The following is a 23373-nucleotide window of genomic DNA, read 5'->3' as shown; positions in this document are numbered from 1 at the left end:
GTGAAGGAAGTAACATCTTGTGTCTTCCTTGGGAGTATGGTTTTAAAACCATTGGTCCCTCTTTTGAGTGACTTCATTATTTAGATACAATCAGTGAGAATGCTCAAAAGAATGGACACCCACCCATTAACACAGAGAGTAACATTAGATTTAAACATATCTCTGCCAATCAAACCTTTTGAACTATCCCATTTGTAGCACCTTTGAATAATTAAAAGGCACATAATGAAAAGTCTGCTCACAGGGTGCTGGTGGTTCTGCACACTAGCTTCTTGTTCCAAAAAGGAGAGAGACAAGGAGGATTGGGAGAGGAATATCTTAAATCCAAACCATTTTAGTCAACAATCTTTATCAAGTACTTACTATATGCCAGGCAACGTGCTAAGAGCTTTGGGGGTAGAAAGAAAGGCAAAAAATGGTGTCTTCCCCAAGGAGTTCACTAATCTAATGGGAGAGACAACATGGAAATGACTAGGTCCTAAAGGACACAAAAGGAAAAGATCAGAGGAAAGGCAATAGCACTCAGGATGACTGCTAAAGGCTTCTTGTTAGTGGGATATGAAGGAAGTCAAAGAAGCCAGTAGGGGAAGATGAGGAAGGAGAGAAATTCTAATTTGGTGAAGTCAATGGAAATGTCCAGAGGCAGGAGGAGAGCCTTGTTGGAGCAGCCAGAAGGCCAGTGTCACCAAATAGCATCGTATGTGGGAAGGAGTAAAGTGAAAGTGTAAAGAGACTGGAAAGGTAGGAAGAGGCCAGCATTAAAGTATGAAAGCTTTTAAAAGTTAAACAAAGGATTTTATAGTTGATCCTGGAAGTAATAGGAAGTCTCTGCAGTTAGGCTTGGTGCTTTAGGAACAGCAATTTGATAACTGAGTGAAGGACGGATTGAAGTGAGGAGAGACTTCAGAGACCAATCAGAAGGCTATTGCATGGGAGGTCCTGGGTTCAGATGTGACCTTGGGCACTTCACAGCAGTGTGACTTGGTCAATTCACTTGACACCAATTGTCTAGCCTTTACTGCTCTTCTATCTAGGAACCAGTATTTAATATAGAATCTAAGACAGAAGAGAAGAAATTAGGAAGGTAAAATTGACAGGGCTTGGCAACAGATTTTATATGGGGGTGGAAGGAGTGAAGAGCTGACAATGACACCAAGGTTGTAAGTTTGGGAGTTTCAGAATACAGTGGTACTCTCAATAATGATAGGGAAGTTGGGAAGAGTAGAGAGGTTGGGGGTGTAGGGCAGGAAGAAAATAAACTCAGTTTGGGATACTGAGTTTAAGATGTCTATAAGATATCCAGTTCAAGATTCCAAAAGATAGGCTGGAGATTCGAGACTAGAGATCAAGAGAGAGAACAGGGATGGATAAATAGAGCTGTGAATAATTTACACAGAGATAACTGAATTCATGCAAGCTAATGAAATTATCAAGCAAAATAGCAAAGAAAAAAAAAAGAAGAGGGAACTTCATTAAGTACATATGAAAAAGGAAAAAAAAAGAGGGGGTTCCCCATTTGTGCACAAATAAACAACTGACAATTTTCAAAGGTTATAAAATGTGGTTGAAATAGTTGATCTTTAAGATCTTTAAGGCTCCCTTCCAGACATGATATCCTATGAGTCTACAAAATGTAGAGCTCTAGGAATATTTGTACAATATGGGAGTCAAAGGAAGACAATGCAGTGAACTTGACATGGGTCACACAGTTAAGAAGTGTCTGAATCTAGATTAGAACTCTGGAAGAAGAGTCTTCCTGATTCCAGGCCTGGCACTCTATCTACTGCACCATTTTGCTGCCCTGAGAAACTTTGTTATTAAGATGGAAAGGTTGGTTGATGTTGGGGACCTGAAAGGCCCCTTGAAACTGCTGTTCTAAGATTCTCTTTCAAATCTGTCTGTTTAGGAAGGCAGCTTGAATTGTCTAATAAAGGAGCTGACAGCTTAACAGATTCAGGTTTCATCCATTAACTCTCCTACAAATTCTTCTTCCAGAATTAATGTCCTTTGGGCATTATTCTTTCCCTTGCTCCTTTTAGTTGTTAAATTGTGGCTTTCTTGGAAAATTCAGCCAGCAGTTTAGGCTGAGATATCTATTTACAAGAAGCTGGAGCAAGAAATAGGAACTCAATCCCTCTACTTCACTTAGATTGAGACATAAACTCTCAGGACTGAAGGCAAGCCAGTCCAACTCTCTCACTGACATGTGCTGCTTATGGGATCAGGCTCAAGGTATTGTCACTGACTCAAATAACCATACAACACTAGTGAATTCTAAATAAGGGCCTAATTCAGGAGTTTAACCACTCTTTTAGCCTCCTTGCACTTCCCCCACTAAGAAATGCTCCTATAGGAATGGAAGGCAGGTCTAAAGCACAGGCAGAGGAGAAGAAAATACTAGAGAACATATGAAAAGTGAAATGGAGAGAAAAAGACAAAAGATTCAATTACTTAATGCTGTTTTTTAAGAATCATAATTTTGGGCTTAGGAGAAATCTTAGGGAAAAGAGATCTACCCAAGGTAATTTAGTATTACATTCAGAATTAGAACCCAGGTCTCTTGATTTCCAGTCCAGTGTTCTTTCTACATGATACAAAGTTATTTTTATCATATTCTATGCATGATGGAAGTCAAGAAGCTGATAACAGGAGAGTTCCCGTTGAAGTCCTCAAATAGTTTGTTGCTATAATCAAGTATTCACTGAAGCCCTGAAATGTATATATAAGTAGCACTACATTAAGAAGTGAATAATCTACTTTTGTGTTTGATTAATCATTTGTATTTTTGCTGCCATTTTCCTAATTGGGGAATAGTATTACCAATAAATTACAATAATTACAAATGTTCAGTGTACTTATAGTATATTTGGCCTACATGAATTTGGATTGTCCATAGGGGCAGGGCCAATCTATGAAAAGTTAGAATTACCAAATAACTACAGTAGCATAGTTTTATTATTTTCAAGAAAAAATAAAAACCAGTAATAATGAGATGTAATTTTTTAATGTGTAACATAAAAACGCCAAACAGATGCTATTTCTGATACTTTCAAAATCATCTAAGATTTTGTTCTCTTAGTATACTTCTCCTCTTTAAGAGATAATGTGAAGGTGAATCCAGTCCGTCTAAGTTGTCATTAAGTTCTAAAGTCAGAATCAGACAATGTTGGGTAGAGAAAGGGTCTCATAAAAGAGAGAATTACAGAATGCTGGGGGTGGGGGATGGGGTGAGAACATTAGATAACAAATTATCCAAGCACTTCATTTAATAGACGGGGAAATCATGTTCCCCTCTAAATTAAATAAACTACTGTGGCTCCCTATTATTATTCTCCCCAAGATCAAATATAAAATTCTATTTGGCTTTTAAAGTCCTTCACAACCTGGTCTCTTCCTACCTTTCTGACACCTAACTGCCTCCCTCATACTTGGCAATCCAGTGACAGCAGTCTCCTTGCTGTTCCTATACAAGATCTCCCAACTGGGAATATTTTTACTGCATATGCATGAGCCTGGGATAGTCTTGTTCCTCTTTAGGTTCCTGCTAAAATCTTACCTTCAGTATGAGACTTTTCCAGTCCTTTTCAATCTTAGTGCTTTCCCTCTGAAAATCTCAATTTACCTGGGCTCTTTCTTGTTTGTGCATAGTTACAGACTATGTAAATTGCAGGTTGGGTCCCCCATTCGACTGTGAGTCCTTGTGACAAGGGACTGTTTTTCGCCTTTTTTGTTTTTGTTCTCCTTTGTATCTTTAGCTCTTAGAACAGTATTTGGCATATAAAAGGTACCTAATAAATGCTTACTGATTGACCCTGAGATTTAGAGTGTAGAGAGTGGGAAGTGACTTGGTTAAGGTCACACATTTAGTAAGAGTTGGGATATCATCCTGTCTTGTGTTCTTTCCACTTACACTCTTGTTCCATAAGAGCCATTTTCTCTATTATTAACCCTTGTTATCAATATTTATTTATCCAAATGAACCTAGTTGCTACTCTCTGAACTTGGCTTCTTCCAGTATTGCTTTGGGTCTAAGCCCTGCATCCTCAGATTTACTCAAATCACGATTAGTTTACCTGTTTTTTGAAGGAATGTAAGTTCCCCAGGGGCAGGTGTGTTTTTCATTTTTTGTACTTATGTTCCCAGTGCCCATCATACCTGAACTGCATGAGAAGGCTTACTGTCCCCAGACCTTATTATTCTTTTGGGTTCTGTTCTTTTTTTTTAAATTTCATTTTTTTGTCTTATTTCATCTTTCTGTTTTGTTTTTTTAAATGTTTAAAAAGCATATAGGGACAGCTGGGTAGCTCAGTGGATTGAGAGCCAGACCTAGAGATGCGAGGTCCTAGGTTCAAATCCGGCCTCAGGCACTTCCCAGCTGTGTGACCTTGGGCAAGTCACTTGACCCCCATTGCCTACCCTTACCACTCTTCCACCTATAAGTCAATGTACAGAAGTTAAGGGTTTAAAATTTTAAAAAAATGTAAAAAAAAAAAGGCATATAAATTCTTTATGGAATACTTCATATTCTCCATATAAAAACTGCTATGGAAACTCTACAGGTGAATATCAAAGTTCACAAATGAATTAAAAATGCAGCTGTCTTGAAACTCAGAAATAAAAAAGAAATCCTGAAATTTTTTTGGCATGATCTGGGTTGCTATACCTTGGCAGACTCCAACATTTCCTGGGCTGTCCTTATGTTCCCACTATATGAGTGGATTTAGAAAAAATGCACTGTTATATTCACTTTGTCTAGCATAATCACTCAAGTAGCTTATCATCTGATTACAGCGATTTACCCCTTAAAGAGACATAATCAAAAGGAAGGAATTAAACTGGGCCAAAGAACATTATTTCAAACCTCAGGCTACCCTTCCATCTTCCCTGTCTCATGAGTCATTTTATACCTTGAGAAGCTTCTGCCTTTCCCCAAGCTCACATCATCTGCCTGGGTTTTTATAGGCTTTCCCACCAAGTAAATGGCATTTTAACATCTATTCTCCCCTTTTCCTCATCTAGGCTACACACAGAGGGGGGAAGAGCAACAATAAAGCATCTGAAACAGCTTTGTTCTCAAGGTTCTCTATGCCAAAAATAGAGTTTACATACACTTATATTTTAGTGAAAATACTCTCTTGGCAGGCAGTGAATTGGCAGATCATGACAAAGAGAACAGTAAAGACAGAAGAATATCCAGTATGCCTGTGCTTCTTTAAGTAGGGGTTATTCCTTTAAAAAGCCAAAGGGTGCATGTGTCCTCCTAGTAAACCCAATAATATTTCAATGGGCTACAGGCAAAGCTTGAACATTACTGTTAGTAAATCATTTGAAGCTGGGTTGTCTGGGTTGATGCAATATGACATTTTGCACTCTCCTTGGAGTTTAATATTAAACTCTCCTCTGGGAGACTGCTAGACAGGCTTTAATAAAAAATAATTGTGGCATAGACCAAATCTCCTAGTTTACTCCTTAACCATGGTTTTGCGATCTGGATTTTAAAATCAGCTCTTGCAAAATCTGAATATTTCATTTTTAATTCTAGGATCCCCCTTGCTTTGGGGAAGCTCATACAAAATATCACTCTACTAAAATAAGACAATAAAATTTCCTCCATCTTCTCCCTACCCCCAACATAGTTAGATGGTATTTTCTTAAGGTCCTCTGCGAATTAATCTCAAAAGGAAAAACAGTTACACAGCTTTAGGTCAAGGCAACAGCATAAAGCACCAATATTTATAGGCCAGTTGCATCATCACTGATAGTTAGGAAAGCTCTGTTATAAATCCACCACAGATAGTCACTTGAGTTTGTTTCTTTTAAAGATTTATTTGATTTCTGTCCTGAATAATTAGGCTCTTTTTAAAAATACTGTCATAATTTCAGATCAATATGAAACTATTAATTACATTAATAAATTGTTAACCACAAATGTGACCTCCAGTATACATCTCCAATCTGATCTCCAGTTTTCATGAAGTTAGTTCCTCTTGATGGGTCACCACAAATAAAAATTATCACTAACGACCCAACATTTTGGGGATAAGCTGCTCCATAGTAGATTGGGAAGGTTCTTGGAGAACAGGTAAAGTCTATTAGTAGAACCTGGCTGGATGGCTTTTCTAGTTTGGAAGGTATTACTAAAATTTCACTTTGCAGGTATAGCTTTTGGGAACTCACTGTCTGTCCCCTTCCCAACTTAATCCAGACTCAACCTGCACAGTACATGATACATGTTCTCCCTTGATTATAACCCATATCTTCCCTCCTCCCCTTTCCCCAGAATGTCCTACTCCCTTCTAAGCTATTCAGATAATTTCGGTAATTGGGAAAAACAGCTGTTGAAAGATGAAACACACCACTTACCAGGAACAGACTCCAAGGAGTACCTCACCCAACCCAACAACTGAGAGGATTCCAGGATGTTCCACATGGAAGCTTGGAGTGCTGTCCAAGCCCCACTGGGGCTGCCAGCTCCCTCAGTTTTATCCTAAGATGGCATCTGAGGCCCCTTTGAATTGTTTCCTGAATGTGTTTAGAACCCATGGCCACCGCCCAACCCTAAAAGAACAGAGAACCCAGTACATAAAGATGCAATAGGTTGTCTCAATCCCCCCCAACGATGGGATCAGGGTTCACTGCAGTAGAAGGCAACCCCAATTGTTCTTAATGTCACACTGACCTTCTGCCTCTGAGACCTGGGAACCACAGCACTGGTGGACATAAATTGTACTGCTTGGTGATCCAGATCCAAGGGAGGAGGGTAGCCCTCTGGTAGAAAATTGTCTGTGGCCTCCTGGAAGAGAGGAAACCTGGATTCCTACAGGGCTTGAAATGGCCATTTTAGGCTGGAGGGAGGGGATGACAACATCAGCAGCTGTTTCAATACATCTGCTGGATTCTCCCTGTTGAGGTTACCAGCAGTTGAGGACATCTTTGGCTAAGGTTCAAAGACTTTGCATTTTTAGAAGCACACACCCCAAAGCCAAGAGATGATCTGGAAATCATAAACTCCATGGTGCTGCAAATGCACACCAGAGAATGTGGGAAACTTTGGGGTGGGGAGGTGGTGGTACCTTGAGGGTGAGAACATGAAGCATATTCTACAAAGAGTTGCTTAAATGCCCAAAGTATTACAGAGCTAGAAAAGGAGAATGGTTTTGGGCCAACAGAGCTTGCTTCTGATAAAAATTAAACACACCGACCATCTGGATGGTTCATACTGCAGCAACTCAGAAGGCCCCTCCTAAAATAATGAAATACTATGGAATAGGTGCAAGGTGCTAGAAGGAACATTTCCCGGGAATGTGATTTAAAAATAGCAGAAGCCCCTATCAATCCCAGCAGGTAGAGGCGAGCAAAACTAACCCAAGAGAAGATGCAGGAGAAGCCCCATTCATTTACTTACTTTGTTCACAGGTTTCTCAAGGGTTTTCACAGGCACGTCAGCTGGTTTTCCTTTCTTTGATGGTGTTCTCTTGATTTTGGGTGAGTGAAATTTGTCCATCAGCTTCATGGTGAAGGAGGAGAGATGAGAGCGCTGAGAATCTGAAACAATTCCAGGTAGAAGCACTATGAGTGAGGAGGGGAATGGTGTGGCCTAGAATAAACTTACTGCTTGTGGCACCGAGTGATCTACCCAACATAAAGGAATACTGATTTTTTCTGACAGGTCCAATTTCTTAGAGAGGGAAGGGGGAAAAAATATCAATCTAATGAATTTGTGCAATCTCCTTGCAGACTGGTTTCTTTGGGATGTAGAGCTGAGAGGGAAAGGGATTTGAGCAAAGTTTTTAACAGATCATTAGATTAGATCCCTACAACTTTATAGATTTCTAATAAACATATCAAGAAGGAAGAATATGATTAATTAGACTCATAGAATGATTATCTAGTCCAACCTCCTTATTTTTATAAATAGGGAAACTAAGACCTAAGAGGAGAATGGGTTTGTTCTAAGTCACAGAATTAAGTGGGTGGCAGAGTTCCAAGAAAAACCCATCCCAGGACTGTTGGTTCCTAGTCCAGTTCTTGGTGCACCCAGTTGAGAAGAAAAATAAGTTTCCTATTTAGGACACTACAGAAGATAAGTTAACAGCTGAAAGAGTCAGAGCCAGTATTAGGTGAAGGGAGGCCACTTAAAAGACAACAGGAAGGAATTCTGTAACATTTCTGATAAGAGTGGAACAAACTTTCCAGTTCCACAACATAAAAAACAAAAACAAAAAAAACAACCAAATAAAACTTAAATAAAAAGCCAACTGGGCATAGACACCTGGACCTAAAGTTCTAGTCCATTTCATGAATAGTTAGTTATCCCTTAGAAAGCAGGATGACTTTAGATAAGCTATCTGGCCTTGGGAGTTATCTGGGAATGAGTGGCACTTTGGCCCAAAGGTAAGCAGAAAGCCAGACTGATCACCCCACTGATAAGACGTAAAGTATAAACACACCACCAAACCTCAGATTGACCCATTACAGAGCTAGAGTAAGTCAGTCTTAGTCACAGCTCTAGGAGAAAGACTGGTTTCCTTCAATGCTTCACTAGAATAAATCTCTGAAGGGAATGACTGCAGGTAGGACTGCAAAACATATGCCGGGGGTCCTTGGCTTTTGGAAATCACAAAAGCATAGAACAGAATTTAGATCACAAAGGGCCCTTCGTGATCATCTAATCCAAATCCTCATTTTAGACATGAGAAAACTGAGGTCCAGAAAAATAAATGACCATCCGGCAAAAGCTGAGATGAGGTTTCTAATGAACACAGAGTAGGAGTGAATGTGTGAAAGGGAGCAAGAGAAGTCACATTTGGAGATTTACAAGCAGGGCCATTTTAGCACCAAACTTGGGAAAGAGATTTCACCTTCTCTTTTATTGGCTGCCTACCTAAATTGGAGTCCAACCTCAGCACGGGTGGGAGTTTAAAGCTGGGCCAGCCAAGATTCAGGATTATGCTATTAGCTTAGGAGTGAGACAGGCCTGAGGTCATGTCAACATGAAAGAAAATATACAACTACTGAAGTAGATTGAAATATAATCCTGGTAGCCTTCCCTCTGCCAAGATTTAGGGATCATTGTCTTCAGGTCATCATTTGAAAGCAATATTATGACTACCATAGAATTTAATACACTTTAACAAGCTCCATCATTAGACACAATTAATCAAGTGATAAAAGGAGGGTGTTTTTTGGGGGGGAGGGGTAGAGTGATTTTTTAATGGAAATTAAGGTCAGTATAAACTAGTACAGAATTTGGTTTTGATAAATGTCAATTTTGCAAGCTGCCAGTCAATAAACATTTATTAAAGGCCTACTATGTGCCAGGCTCTATGCTAAATGCTGGGGCTACAAAGGAAGTCAAAAGACAATCCCTGCTCTCAGAGCTTAAAATCTAATGGGAGAGATACTATACAAGTAACTATTAACAATTCACAGAGGGTAGGTCCTAGAATGAAGAGGTCAGGAACAATGTCTTATTTTTTATCTCTGTATCTTCTACCTAGCAGTGTCCTGCAGACAGTAGATACTGTAAAAATGTTGTTTGAATTGAAACAATTATATAGTGTTGTTTAGAAAAACCTAAAAGGCCTTTCCACCTGTTTCTGGCTCTTGCATCCTTCCTATGAAAATTGCATAATCAGGTTTACTTCTTATATGACCTATAAATTCAGAATTACAAGTTACTTCAAAAGTTTCCTGAAACTTAAAAAGGAAAATAAAATCTCTTCAGGGTAGGCTATTACTTCCGTATGACATTGATAACAAAAATGGTCAGCAACTCCCAATGACAAGGTCTATTCTTCATTTCTTTCAGAGGAAGTTTGAAGCTTTTATGGCATCATAGACCACTTCTTTGAGATTGATTATGATGTTAATGGGGCAGCTAGGAGTTGTAGTAGATAGAGTTTTAGGCCTGGAGTCAGAAAGATCTGAGTTAAAATGTGTCCTCAGACACTTCTTAGCTGTGTGACTCTGGACAAGTAATTTAACCATGCTGGCCTCAGTTCCTCACCTGCACAATGAGCTGGAGAAGGACATGGCAGACCACAGAAAAACACTAAATGGGGTCATGAAGAGTCAGGCATGACTCAAACAACTGAACAACATTTAGATTTAAATATTTTTTTAAGAAAAATTTTCCATGGTTACATGATTCATGTTTTTACTTTCCCCTTCACCCCCCCATATCCAATGCACATTTCCACTGGTTTTAACATGTGTAATCAATCAAGACTTATTTCCATATTGTTGTTAGTTGCATTGGTGTGGTCGTTTCGAGTCTACATCCCCAACCATGTCCGCATCAACCCATGTTGAACAACAACATTTATAAACACAATGGAAATCTTCTGGCAGGCAAAGCATAAACCTACTGCTACCTAAGCATCTTTCCTTATCTACAAAGGTGTGAACAAAGTTCTCCAACCCTTCTCTGTGTGAGAAACACAATTTCTTAAAAAAACAAAACAAAACAACCACACAGAACAAAATCACACTTCAGAATTTTCCACGATTATTTCAATCTTGCACTTTTAGTTTGACCCCTTCAGTTTGACCTGACATATATCACTGCCCTGTGCCAGAAAATGCAGGTAAAGTCACATATTAACTTCTCCAATGTGGCTTACAGTGGATTCTGCATTAAACATTCTGACTTAACACTATTTTCTACCAAGAATATCACTTCAAAGATATTTAGTATCCTGTTTCTTAAAAAAATTCTTACCTTCTGTCTTAAAATCCACACTGTGTACAATGGAGGTTAAGTGACTTGCCCAGGGTCACACGGCTAGGACATATCTGAAGCCAGATTTAAACCTAGGACCTCTCATCTCTAGGCCTGGCTCTCAGTCTACTGAGTCACCCAACTGTTCTGTCAACATTCTCTTAATGGTTAAATTTAATGGCCTTTTCTCGGTTCTTATTCAATTTCATTGTAGATTTTTATACCACAAATCATGCCTTCCTCCTAGATATGCTTTCTTCTCTTGGTTTCCTTGGCATTGCTCGATTGAATCTCCTTTGATGGATCATCAACCACCTCTAGCCACCTGACTGAGTGAACCCTAGGGCTCTGTCCTGCCTACTCTTCTCTCCTTAGCTAATGGTATCATTCCAATGAGTTTAAAGATCATCTCTATGAAGACAACTCCCAGATTCATATGTCTAACCTTCAGCTCACTGCTGAGTTCCTGGCCTTTATCAGTAACTGCCTCTAGTCATCTTCATTGGGATGAACTATAGAAATCTCAATTCTAATGTGTCCAAAATGAAACTATCTTTTCACCTAAACCCATTTCTCTTCCTAAATCCATTCCTCTTCCTAATTGAAGGCATCCTTATCTTTCTAGACACTAAAGTTCCTTTAAGAGTCATTCTTGACTTCTCTCTCCCTCACCTCCAACATACAGTCATCAAATCTCACAGAATTTGCCTTCAAAATACATTTCCCATATATCCCCTTATCTCTATGATCTTTAGAAACATAGCTCAGGTCTCATCACCTCTCCCCTGTTCTACTTTAATAGTCTTCTAACTGGTCTCCCTGTTCCCAATCTCTCCCATCTTCAATGCATCTTCATGGCTGTCCAATTTATTTTCCCAGAGTACAGGGTTAACCGTATTACTTTCCTGCTCAAGAAGCTTTGGTCTCTTATGATTAAATACAAGCTTTTCTATTTAAACTTAAAGCTCTATAAAACTTTGTATAACCTTTGATCCAGCAATGCTATTACTAGGTCTATCTCCTAAGTAGATCAAGGAAAGAGGAAAAGGACCCATAAGTACAAAAATACTTAGTAGCTCTTTTTGTCATGGTAAAGAATTGGAAACTAAGAGAATGCCCATCAATTGAGGAATGGCTAAACAAATTATGGTATATGCATGTGAGGAAATACTGTTATGCTATAAAAGTTGATGAAGGGAATAGTTTCAGAAAAAGTCAGGGAAGACTTATATGAACTGATGCAGAGTGAAGTGAATAGAACCAGAGAAATAATCTACATATTAACAGTAATATTGTAAAGCTAATCAACTCTGATCACTAATTCACCACAGTTCCAAAGAGCTCATGATGTTAAATGCTATCCACCTCCAGATAGAGAACTGACAGATTCAAAGTGCAGATGGAAATATATATTTTTTCCCTTTCTTTATTTTTCTTACTTTTCTCCCCAGAACATGGCTAATATGGAAAATATTTTTAACCCCTACCTTCCATTTTAGAATCAATACTATATATTGGTTCTAAGGCAGAAGAGGAGTAAGGGCTAGGCAATGGGGGTTAAGTGACTTGCCCAGGGTCACAAAGCTAGAAAGTGCCTGAGGCAAGATTTGAACCTATGACCTCCCATCTCTGGGCCTGGCTCTCAATCCACTAAGCCAATCAGCTGCCCCCCTGGAAAATGTTCTGCATGACTTCATATGAATAATGGATATAATGTTTCTTGCCTTCTCAATGGCTAGGGAGAGAATTTGGAACCGATAATAAAAATTAAATTAGAAAAAAAATAAGTTCTTTATGTTCTAGATCCAGCCTATCTTTCTAGACTGTTTTCATGTCATTTCTCCCTAACAAAAACTATGCTCTATCCAAGAAGTACTACTTGCTATTCTTCTTACATGGCATCCCATTTCTTTCATGCTTTTGCACAGGCTGTCCCCCATACCTGGAATGTTTTCTCCTTGTTCTCTTTAGGACTATGGTGGAGAACCTATGGAACATGTGCCAGAGGGGGTACCCAGAATCCTTTCTGTGGACACACGCACTGTCACTCCAGTACAGAGTTCACCAGGGTTTGTTACTAGAAAGCCAGAAGGACACAGGGCTGGGCTGCTCTCTTCCCCCTCCTCATGGGCACTTGAGGATATTTCTCAGATCACTAACCCCTCTAAAAGGTTTGCCATCACTGCTTTAGGTACATCACTTGCCACAGGGCACAGAAATTGGCTTTGGAGTCAGAGGACCGGAAAATACCTATATGACCTTGGACAAATCACTTAACCTTTATGGTCTTAATTTTGTAACATAAGCAGATCGGAACAGATGACCTTTAAGTTCTCTTCTTGATTCGAATCTATAATCCCATGATGTACATATGGAAAACATCTTGTTGGAAGACAGCCTTAACGACAGCATTTTGCTGCTAAATCAAATGCTTTTTTCCGCCAATAACCAACAAACGATAAACATAATGGGATTCTAGTATTTTCTCTGCATCACCTGTGAAGGTCTGCCTGCTCCCTACTAACTGCCTCACTAAGGATCTTCTCTATGAAATGTCCATTTTCATTAAAAAATTATAAGTGAGAAAATAGGTATATAGGTCACTTTTTGTTGTAATAAAGAGTGTCATCAAAGAACATGTAATTGGAAAAGATGGGCTAGTCATGTGGTGTGAGATTGGTCTATGTGTTCTACTAGTATGTTTTTACCAGAAAAAAGGGAAACGGACTCCCTATTCTCCAAGCATGTGGAGAAGATCAACCTGTGGCAAACATATGAACAAGAGTCACATGAGATGGACAGTCATGGGTTTTCATGTGCATTGTTAGAAGGAATATCTACATTTATGAATGCAAAAATCCATCTCAGTATTAGACTACAAGGTGCAAAATGTAGAGTGCCTTACATACTAGGTTAAGGATTGAAAACAATAAGGAAATCTAGACAACTTTTGGGCAGAATAGTGATACAGTTAAGCAGATGCACTAGGAAGACTGTTTTGGCAACTGAAGGGAATGTGGATTCCCTTTGGAAACAAGGAAACTAGTGAGGAGCTATTATAAGGTTTCAAGTGAGATATGATGAGGACCTGAACTAGAGAGGTGACCAAATGATTAGAAATTATGCATATTTGTCATAAGAGTTTTCTTTTTTTTTTTCCAGGGGGAGGTAGGGGTGGGAGGGAAAGAAAATTGGCTTTTATTCAATGCAAAAAGTTTTTTAAAGGAAGTGGCAGTCAGGATTTGAATTCAGATCCTCTGACTTCAAATGCTCTTTACACTGGGCCATTTTATAATAAGGAGACAAGTGCTGGAGAATGTTACAGATACTGAATCAACAAACTGATCACTGATTCAATGTAGGAGTTGAGGGATAGGAAAGAAATAAGGATAACTCCTAGGTTATGACTATGGCTGGGAAGTGTGGAGGAAAGATAGTCAAGGTGGATGGGGGTAGAGATAATGCATTCCTCATGGGTTTGACAGGACCATTGGGGAAGAGATATCCAGTTGGGAACCAATGATGTTGAAGTAGAGTCCAATGGAAAGGATAGGGTCGGATTATGGTATGGATTTGAAAAATCTAGATTAAGAGTTATCTGTACAGATAACACCTCATCTGATGAAAGTAGATGAGATCCTAAAGGAGAAAGAGTGTTGACAGGGTGGAAGACAGATGATGAACATGTAAAGGAGGCTGAAAAGTATTCAGTGAAGTAAACTGAGAGATCTAAGAATCTAACAAATTCCAACTCAGCACAAGGAATACAGTTCACATAGCAGAAATTTAACGAAGTACAAGTTTTTGTGCAGTCCTAGGAAAGGACAGATCCCTAAAAGCTTCTGACCAAAGCAGACATGTGCTTTCAAGTAGGTAAACTGCTCAGCTATGATGCAGGTGAGCTGAACTATCTGCACAAACAGCAAGCTGTGAAAGGCCAAGAGACACTGTGAAAAAAGAATGTGTTCCGACAGCTACCAGGGAGATTTGCACTGCTGGGACTTGTGATGTTAGCTACTCTGTGCAGACTGGAATATGCACCTTATAAAAGAAGTATATAGAAGCAGTTAGGTAGTCCAATGGATAGAGCACCAGGCTTGGAGCCCAGAGGGTCTGGGCTTAAATCTGGCCTCAGACACTTCCTAGCTGGGTGACCCTGGGCAAGTCACTTAACCTCCATTGCCTAGCCCTTACCACTCTTCTGCCTTGGAACCAATACAGAGTATTGATTCTAAGATGGAAGGTAAGGGTTTAAAAAAAAAAAAAAGAAATGAAATGGAAATTTTGGGGGTATTTTGTGGAAGGCACGGATGATACATGAAGGCCAGAAGACAACAAAGAAAAAGTTTAGAAAGTCAGAAATGCATAAAATATATGTATAGTATTATATAATAAACATATTTTACCTTTCAATAGCCTAAGTATATACAATTTCTTTTCCTGTAAACACTTCAAAAAAGAAAAAAGAAAAAATTCAGGTTTCTTCTCTGGTACAAAGGGAAGGCCAAAAAATTTTGTGTGGATTTTCCAGATCTCAGGGCATCATACCCCTAACTCCTGCAATGTGGAAGGGATACCTATATATGACACAATTACTACAAAGTGTGGGGGATTTGCTTTGAAAAGAAGTTCTAATTGTTTCTAAACCAAGAAAAGGATGAACAAATTCCAAACTATATGGATAATAATAACCAGAAACTGTTTCGTGACTCTCAAGTGAGCTAGAGTCTACATAAACAAATTCAGTTAAACTCAAGATAGTGTTGGTATATGGGTCTATTCTATACTTATTAATGGCGGTGGGAGGGTCAGCTCACTCAGCTGCACAGATACCAGAAGGGATCCCCAGGGACTTCTGGGGTTTAAAGTGAATTATTGGCCTTTTCCCAATATAATTCAAAAGTCAAATACCCTGCAGCAGAGATTGGCCTTGGTTCAGCTGTATTCACACCTATTGTAAGCAAAAGCATCATTCAAGCAAGACACAAGGTTGAAAGAATACCTGTCCTTGTCTTAATGAAACTTTAGATAAGAGAGAAATATGATACAGAAACATGTAGAGATAACTATATTTTAGGCTTGTGGGTCTGTAACTTATTTGGGTTGGCTGGACTTGTAGAGGTTAAGTGACTAGCCCACAGTCACACAAATGGCAAGCCAGTTGAGACTCATGAGACCTAATAATAAGAGGAATTTTATAGGGCTCAGGGTTGAAAGGGATATTAAAGATCACCTAATCAGAGCATCACAGATTGAGATTCTAGAGAGGACTTCAAGGTAGTCTAGAGTCCAATCCCTTCATTTTACCAGATAAGGAGAAGATCCATGATTAAGATCACAGTAGGACAAAGGAGCAGAAAATGAGATTTGGGGGGGGGGGGGGGGTCACGGTCAAAACAATGCTTTAGGCAGTTCTCTAAAACTATATACTTCCCAAAAGATAGCTTGCATTGCTAGAGGGAATTTCTTCATCTTGGAATTCCCTTTAGCAACTAAATCACTGGTCCAGTCCCAATCACTATCTAGTGAATTTGGAAGGCTTACTCAGAAGGTAAATCAGGGTTTAAAATATAGAGTTGGAAGTCATTTGCATAGAAGTAAAAATAAAAGTCTTGAAGTGAATGAGATAGCCAAGGGAGGGTCGTCAAGAGAGAAGATGACCAAAGCCTGACAAGGTGACAATCAACAAACATTTTTAAGTGCTTCCTCTGTGTCAGGGACTACACTAAGTGCTGGAAATACAAAGAAAGAGAAAAAAGACAATCTCTGCTTTCAATTCACAATTTAATAGGCAAGACAAGCAAACAAATATGTATAAGCAAGCTATATAGATAGGGAAAATAGTTAATAGAAAGAGGGCACTAGAATTAAAAAGGGATTAGGAAGGACTTCCCATAGAAGATGAGATTTTTTTCAGGGGCTTGAAGGAAACCAGGGATGCTTGAAGGTAGAGATGAAGACAGCATTCCAGGCATGGGATGTCTCATTTGGGGAACAGCAAAAGAAGTCAGTGTCACTGGATCAAAGAGTAGGTGGGGGTGTGTAAACTGTTAAGATTGGAAAGGTGTGAGGCAGCTAGGTGGCTCAATAGCTAGAGAGTCAGGCCCGGAGATGGTGGTCCTGGGTTCAAATGTGGCCTCAGATATTTCCTAGCTGTGCGAACCAGGGCAAGTCATTTAACCCTGATTGACTAGCCCTTACCACTCTTCTGCCTTAGAATATATATTAAGACAGAAGGTAAGGGTCTTAAAAAAAAAAAGGAAAAAACTAAGAGGAAAAAAAGGAAAGGAAAAACTAAGAGGAAAGTTTAGAAGTGGAGAGGGTTTAGGGGCCAAGCTAATGAACTCAGTATTAAACATGTTGAAATTTCAGGTGTCTGTTGGAAATACAGTTTGAGATGTCTGAAAGGTAGCTAGACATGTGGGAACTGAGAATCATGGGCATAGAAGTGGTGATTAAATCCATGGGAGCTGGAGAGATCACCAAGAGGAGTGTAGAGAAAGTAGAAAAGACATCCCAACAGAGCCATCTGGTGCACCCGTGGCTAGTGAGTGAGCCACAAGGATCTAGCAAAGGAGACTTCGAAGTAGTGGTCACAGAAGTAGGGATAGGTGTCCAGAAAACCAAGAGAGCTCAAAAGAGTATCCAGGAGATGAGGGAGAGCAATCATTTCAAAGGCTGTATGTAGAGAGGTCAAGAAGGTTGAGAACTGAGAACGGTCCCCTAGATTTGGCAGAGAAGAGGATGAGTATTTATTAATACTGTGCTACGTACTTTACAAATATGATCTCATTTGATCCTCAAAATAACTCTTTTAGCAACCAAATTAAGAAACTGTTGGTAACTTTGGAGAGAGCAGCTCCAGTTGAAGGATGAAGCTAGAAGACAGATAGTTAATCAGAGAGGGAGAGGAGAGAACATGTGGGCACCTATTTTAACTGACCATCTGACCCATAGCTACTGATATGGCAGTGAAAGTTTTGCTTCTGTCATCTTGCCCCGGGGGATAGGTATTCCAGGTATTTGTGATCCCAATTTCATAGATGAGGAAACTGACCCAGCAGGCCCAGGTCAGGACTCAGGAGGAGCCAGTTCTTGGCCTCAAGTTCAACACTTACTACCCCACTGCTTTTCAACAGATAAGCAAGCTGATACACAGATACTCCTGAGATGTGAAAAGGCTCCAGATACCTTCAATGTGTTGGTAGACTCTCTTTGAAGGATGAGTTTGTAGGGAATAGGGATACAACACAAGGGAGCACACTGAAAGCCTAGATTGTATAGCCCCAAATTATACTTGAGCCTCCTCTCAGTGAGCTCTCTCCTTCTGGTTTATCTCAGCTTGAATTGACTAAGCTTATGATACAGGGATAATAATGCCTGCAAGTATCTATTTACAGGGCTATTTTGAGGCTTTAATGAGTTAAAGCAATTGTTAAACCTTAAAGCCTGATAGAAATGTCAGTCACTTATATGAAGGTCACTGTTAACCTTTTCAAAGATGGTTTCATTAGAGAGCTGGGGGTGGAAGGTAGAATGCAAGGGGCTGAAAAGTGAGTGGGTGATGAAGATGTGGAGTCATGGCATGTACGTACACATCTAATTCCAGACGTTTAACAGTGAAGGCAGGGAAATGGACTGCCAGGGGTGTGCTGGTGCCAACTCAGCCAGGCTTGAGATTGTTAAATTTTCAATGTGAACATTTCCTCCTCAGAAAACTGGCAAACATCACAGATCAGAGCTTGATTGACTGGTTTGTTGATTGTCCAGACTGAAGAAAGTGAAGAAGATGTTAATAATGCAGACTAAACCTAAAAGTGTGCCATGTTTCGAGAACCCATTGTTAAACATTTATCAGCACACTCCTGGATGGGACAATAGATAGACAGGTTGGAACAGTCAAAGGAAGACTTTTTCGGTATAGAGGAAATTTTATTATGTGACAGAGGAAAAGCCCCCCCCCCAAAGGGGAGAAGCCTTGATGGTACCCTTATTCATCCTTTAACAGTTCTCAAAATTCAACCTATAGTTTTGATTTACATGATTTTCTGGAAGATAAACAACTAGGTAATGAAGGGAGATGCACAATGCCGTAGGATATAAACACTTGTTAAGGGAGGACTGTTTCAATCTTGTCTTTCAATCCCAAGAATTTTATAATGTCTGCAGTTTTTTTGGACTGGACTTATGATTTCACTGGCATAGGAAATTGATTATGAGGAAATCTCCTCTAGTGTGGGTCAGCAACTACTCTGCAACTTAAAACTGGTTGTTCAGTCAATAAATATTTAGTAAAGGGGCAGCTAGGTGACTCAGTGGATTGAGAGCTAGGCCTAGAGACAGGAGACTCTGGGTTCAAATCTGACCTTAGATACTCCCTGGCTGGGTGACCCTGGGCAAGTCACTTGACCCCCATTGCCTACCCCTCACCAGTCTTCTACCTTGGAACCAAATCACAGTATTGATTCTAAGTCAGAGAATAAGGGTTTTAAAAAAACTACTATGTGCCGGGCACTGCTCTACCCTCTAAGAATATAAAGAAAGACAAGAGAGTCCCTGTCTTAGAGCTCAGAGTTTCTGAGGGGTGGGAGGAGAGACACCCAGAAGGTAAACAACCTGCCCTGGTTCACATGGGGAGGACTTAAACTTAGCTAAGGCTGGCACTCTATCCATTACTCTACCCTGCCTTTCACACAGGAGGCTCCTAATAACTGATTGTAGGCAAACCAAATGGCTGTTTCCTTAGTGATGCCTGCCCAGAGGTGACAAATGCTCCAGTTCCAGACACAGTGTTTGAACCTCAAAGCCTAGGTTTCTAGCTACTCAATTAATGCATGACGGGCCATTTAAGCAGACCCCACAATAAAAAGTCAAGGCAAAATGAATGAATGCTGGGGAAGAGTGCTACTAGTCAAGGAGAAAGAGATTAATCTTAGGCTACTTTCCCAAAGTAAAACCTCCCTCTCCAGGTGGGTTTCTTCTCCTCTATTACATCTGCCTGGATATTTCTCTTCTAGCATAGTATGATTTAAAAGGAAAACTAACACTTCAAATTCCTTCTCTGTGGACTCTCTAGGTCCTTCAGATGACTGGCTGTTTTCGTTCAAGTTGAAAAATGCTGATCTTGTGCCTGTTCAGTCCATCCTTCTTCTACAAGAAAGAACCCTTGCTAGGCTGGAAATGGATGGATTCCAGCTGTTGAGTCATAGTTCTATTGAGGACTTCATGGCTGTCTCCCCCAAGTCGGCACGTGTCTAGCTGAGACTTCAGAGAAAAGGCAGATCATTTTCAACTACAATGCAAGAAAACTGTGTTCTTAGCATAGTCCTGGATTCAAGAACAATATTTTAGACTGTATCCTCTCTACAAGGGAAAAATATTAGGCTTCTCTACACAGAACCTTTGATGAGAATAGAGGGCCTGATTTAAGCTAGTTAGATTAGTCCTTCCACCTGGAGGGAGAGAGGGGAAGATCTGCAGAGAGAGGGATTTGGAGCATGGGTTCTTAACCTTTTTTGTGTCAGGGATCCTTTTAGCAGTCTAGTGAAGCCTTATGGACCCCTTCCCAGTGTATTGTTTTTACATGAATTAGAAGAAACTATATATAGGCTTATGAAAGAAACCAACTATATTGAAATAAATGAAAAAAGACATTTTAAAAATTGATCCTGATCTAAAATGACTAATGAATATATTTATAATCTCAGACTCCAAAGGAAATATGCTAGCCCCTGGGTTCAGGCTTCTCTGATCCTCTCTGGACTAGAGTATGGGAAGGCAGCTGGAGTTGGCTCACCCTGGAATGGAACACATAGCTCCCTCTATCACAGCACAAAGCTCCAGTCTGCAAGGCCAAGCAGCTCCACTGGACTGCCTCGATCTAATCCAAGGCCTTTTCATATAAATGGATGTTCCATTTGTGGTTTATTTATTATCCACAAACCTAGTAGTAAGGTCAATTTGGGATGAGGCTTTCTGTAATGTGTCTAGAAATCTTTGAACCTCTCACAGGCTGGCAGCAAACTGTAATGTTGAGGGCAATGGACTAGGAGTCAGAAAACTTGGTCTTGGCTCTGTAACTTCCTAGCCATAGAACTGTGGGTGGCTTTGTCAGCTTTTTCTTCTGTAAAATGGGGACAACAATAATATTTGTATTATTCATCTCACTGTGCTTGATAAACTCTAAAGCTTTAAATGGGAACAGTTGTTATTATAAAGCCAGAATTAACTAAACAAAACTTTATTACTATCATTAATAATAACAGCTGACAGCTACATTTGAGCTTAAGATTAGCAAGGTGCTTTATGATTTAATTTGATTCTCTAAAACAACCGTATGAGGTAGATGCTATCATTAATGTCCATTTTACAGAAGAGAAACCTGAGGATCCAGGAGGCTGACTTCTCCAAGACTGTATAACTAGCGTTTGAATCAGGACCCAAACCCAGGTCATCTTGATTACAGGTCCAAGGTTCTAGTGATCAAGGCTACGAGAGAAATGTCTGCTACTTGGTCACTGCTAATTTTCGGGTGTGGTTTCTTTAGTAGTGGGTGAGGGGAAAGGGTTGAAAACTGAGTGGATGATGAGGAAGTGGAGGTGAAGTGAAGGTGTTCTGTGAAAGCTCAAATTTTGGGGGGCAGCTAGGTGGCTCAGTGGATTGAGAGCCAGGTCTAGAGATGGGAGGTCCTAGGTTCAAATCTCACCTTAGACATTTCCTAGCTATGTGACCCTGGGCAAGTCTTAACCTCCATTGCCTACCCTTACCACTCTTCTGCCTTGGAGCCAATACACAGTATTGATTCCAAGAGGGAAGGTATGGGTTTAAAAAAAAAAAAAAAAAAAAGCTCAAATTCAAAGGGATTAATAGTGCAAGGGGGCATAAAGGGACAAAAGAGATTCAGGAGGATAGTTACAAATAAAATAATGAAACTTTTTACATGGACAACATCATCACAGCATTTATAGCACTCATGGCACTGGGCTAAGCATTCTACTTTTAATCAACTCATTTGATACTTGCACAACAACCCTGGGAGACAGGTGCTATTTTTACTCCTATTTTACAGATGAAGAAACAGAGGCACACAGAATTACTCGCCCAAGATCATCTAGCTAGTTAAGTGTCTTTGAGGCTGGATTTGAAATCAAGTTCTTCCTGAATCCAGGCCCAGTGATCTATTCATACCTCGCTGCCCCAAGGTACAAGTATAACCTACCACACGGCGGAAAGGAAAGAGATGAATATTAGACAAGTCACACATGTACAAAATGGAGCTCGCTCTATCCCAAAGGCCATGAGGTAGAAAGCAGTTACTGGCTTTCCAGAGAGGTGTGGAGGTGAGGGGCTCTGGCAGTCCATGCTCCCCCACCCCAGGAGAAGGGCAGAGGCACAAAGGCCCAAGAGATCCCAGTCTGGCTTTGGCCACAAAACTGAAACAGAGCCCAGTGCTGGACTGGGACAGACAAAACGAGGGTTAAGGGATGAGTACCATAAAAGAATAATCAATCAAGTATATGTGAATTCCACCAGACTTTCCCATGAAAGAATTTCTTCAGAAAAGTCAGAGTGAAACATTTAGTCATATTAGAAGAGTTCGCCCACATACAGTCAGGTTTAGGATAGTTAAAGTCCTTGTGACATGAGAATACAAAAAAATTGGCTCCAGAGTGCCAATACGACTTCTCAAACCACACTTGGAAAACCCCCGTGGGTCATATTTTGTGTGCAATGGGACACCATGGCAGTTTGCTGGGCCATCTGATGACCTCTAGTTTATCCTGTATCCATCTTGGTTCTGCAGTTGTTTGTATGTTGTCTCCTCCATTAGGCTGAGCTCTTTGAGAACAGGGACTATCTTTTGCTTTTTTTATGGTGCCTGACACATAGTAGATGCTTAATAAGTACATATCGACTGACTGAAAGCTTCTAGCATGGGTCATTTGTCAGTGTGTAAATCATCTTCATCCATCTAGGTTGCAACTCTATGTAACTTGCTAGACAGTCTCTGACAGTTGTTACGAGTTAAAAATCCATCCTCTTAAGGACCATATGGTAATGAGCCTCTCCAAATTTAGCAAGGCAAATACTCAGATGGCAGATGTCCATACTCAAAGGCTTTCCAGACTGTTAAGAAGTATCAGAGGTTGGTTCGGTCGGTATAGCTTTGAGAACTTGGGGTCACCTCTATGCCACAATGTGGCATCATACAAACCTATGTTTGTGCATTTACAGAAACACAGATTTTAGTATGAAGATGGATTTCAGAATTCTATCCAGTATATCCTACAACGTTCCCAACAGATGGGTGCCTAACCTCCACCTGAATCTTTCTAGAGCTAGCCCATACCTTTGCCAAACAGTTTTTATTGTTAAAAAGGATTTTCTTATGCTGAGCTGAAACAAAACTCTTTACTGTTCCCACTTTAGCTTCTGCTCCCTTATATTCAAAGAAGCTCTTAAAATATTTTAAAGCAATTTTAACAAGTTCACTTAAGTCTCCTCTTCTTCAGGTTAAACATTCTCAGCTCCTTCAATGGTTTTTCCCTAAACATGGCTTCTAGACCTGTCAGCATCCTAGTTACCCAGAATGCAAAGCATTGTTCCTAAGAATAATATCCATGGCAAATTATTCTGGTCCACAAAACTCC

At 40.0% G+C, this 23373-nt stretch overlaps 1 protein-coding gene across 1 annotated transcript in view; it reads right to left on the bottom strand.

Annotated features, from left to right (window-relative positions):
* Positions 1–23373, bottom strand: part of RAPGEF1 (Rap guanine nucleotide exchange factor 1) — a 160176-nt gene that overhangs the window by 89497 nt on the left and 47306 nt on the right. Inside the window, exons 2-3 of the mRNA XM_044659687.1 lie at positions 7406–7545; positions 6680–6793 (exon numbers count right to left, since the gene is read on the bottom strand). Coding sequence (XP_044515622.1) covers positions 6680–6793; positions 7406–7545 — 254 coding nt within the window. The remainder of the gene's footprint in view (positions 1–6679; positions 6794–7405; positions 7546–23373) is intronic.

This window comes from Gracilinanus agilis, chromosome 2, assembly GCF_016433145.1.
Source record: "Gracilinanus agilis isolate LMUSP501 chromosome 2, AgileGrace, whole genome shotgun sequence".
In the NCBI taxonomy this organism is placed as follows: domain Eukaryota; kingdom Metazoa; phylum Chordata; class Mammalia; order Didelphimorphia; family Didelphidae; genus Gracilinanus; species Gracilinanus agilis.
Note: the sequence above shows the minus strand (reverse complement) of the source record. Positions and strands in the feature narration are given on the sequence as shown.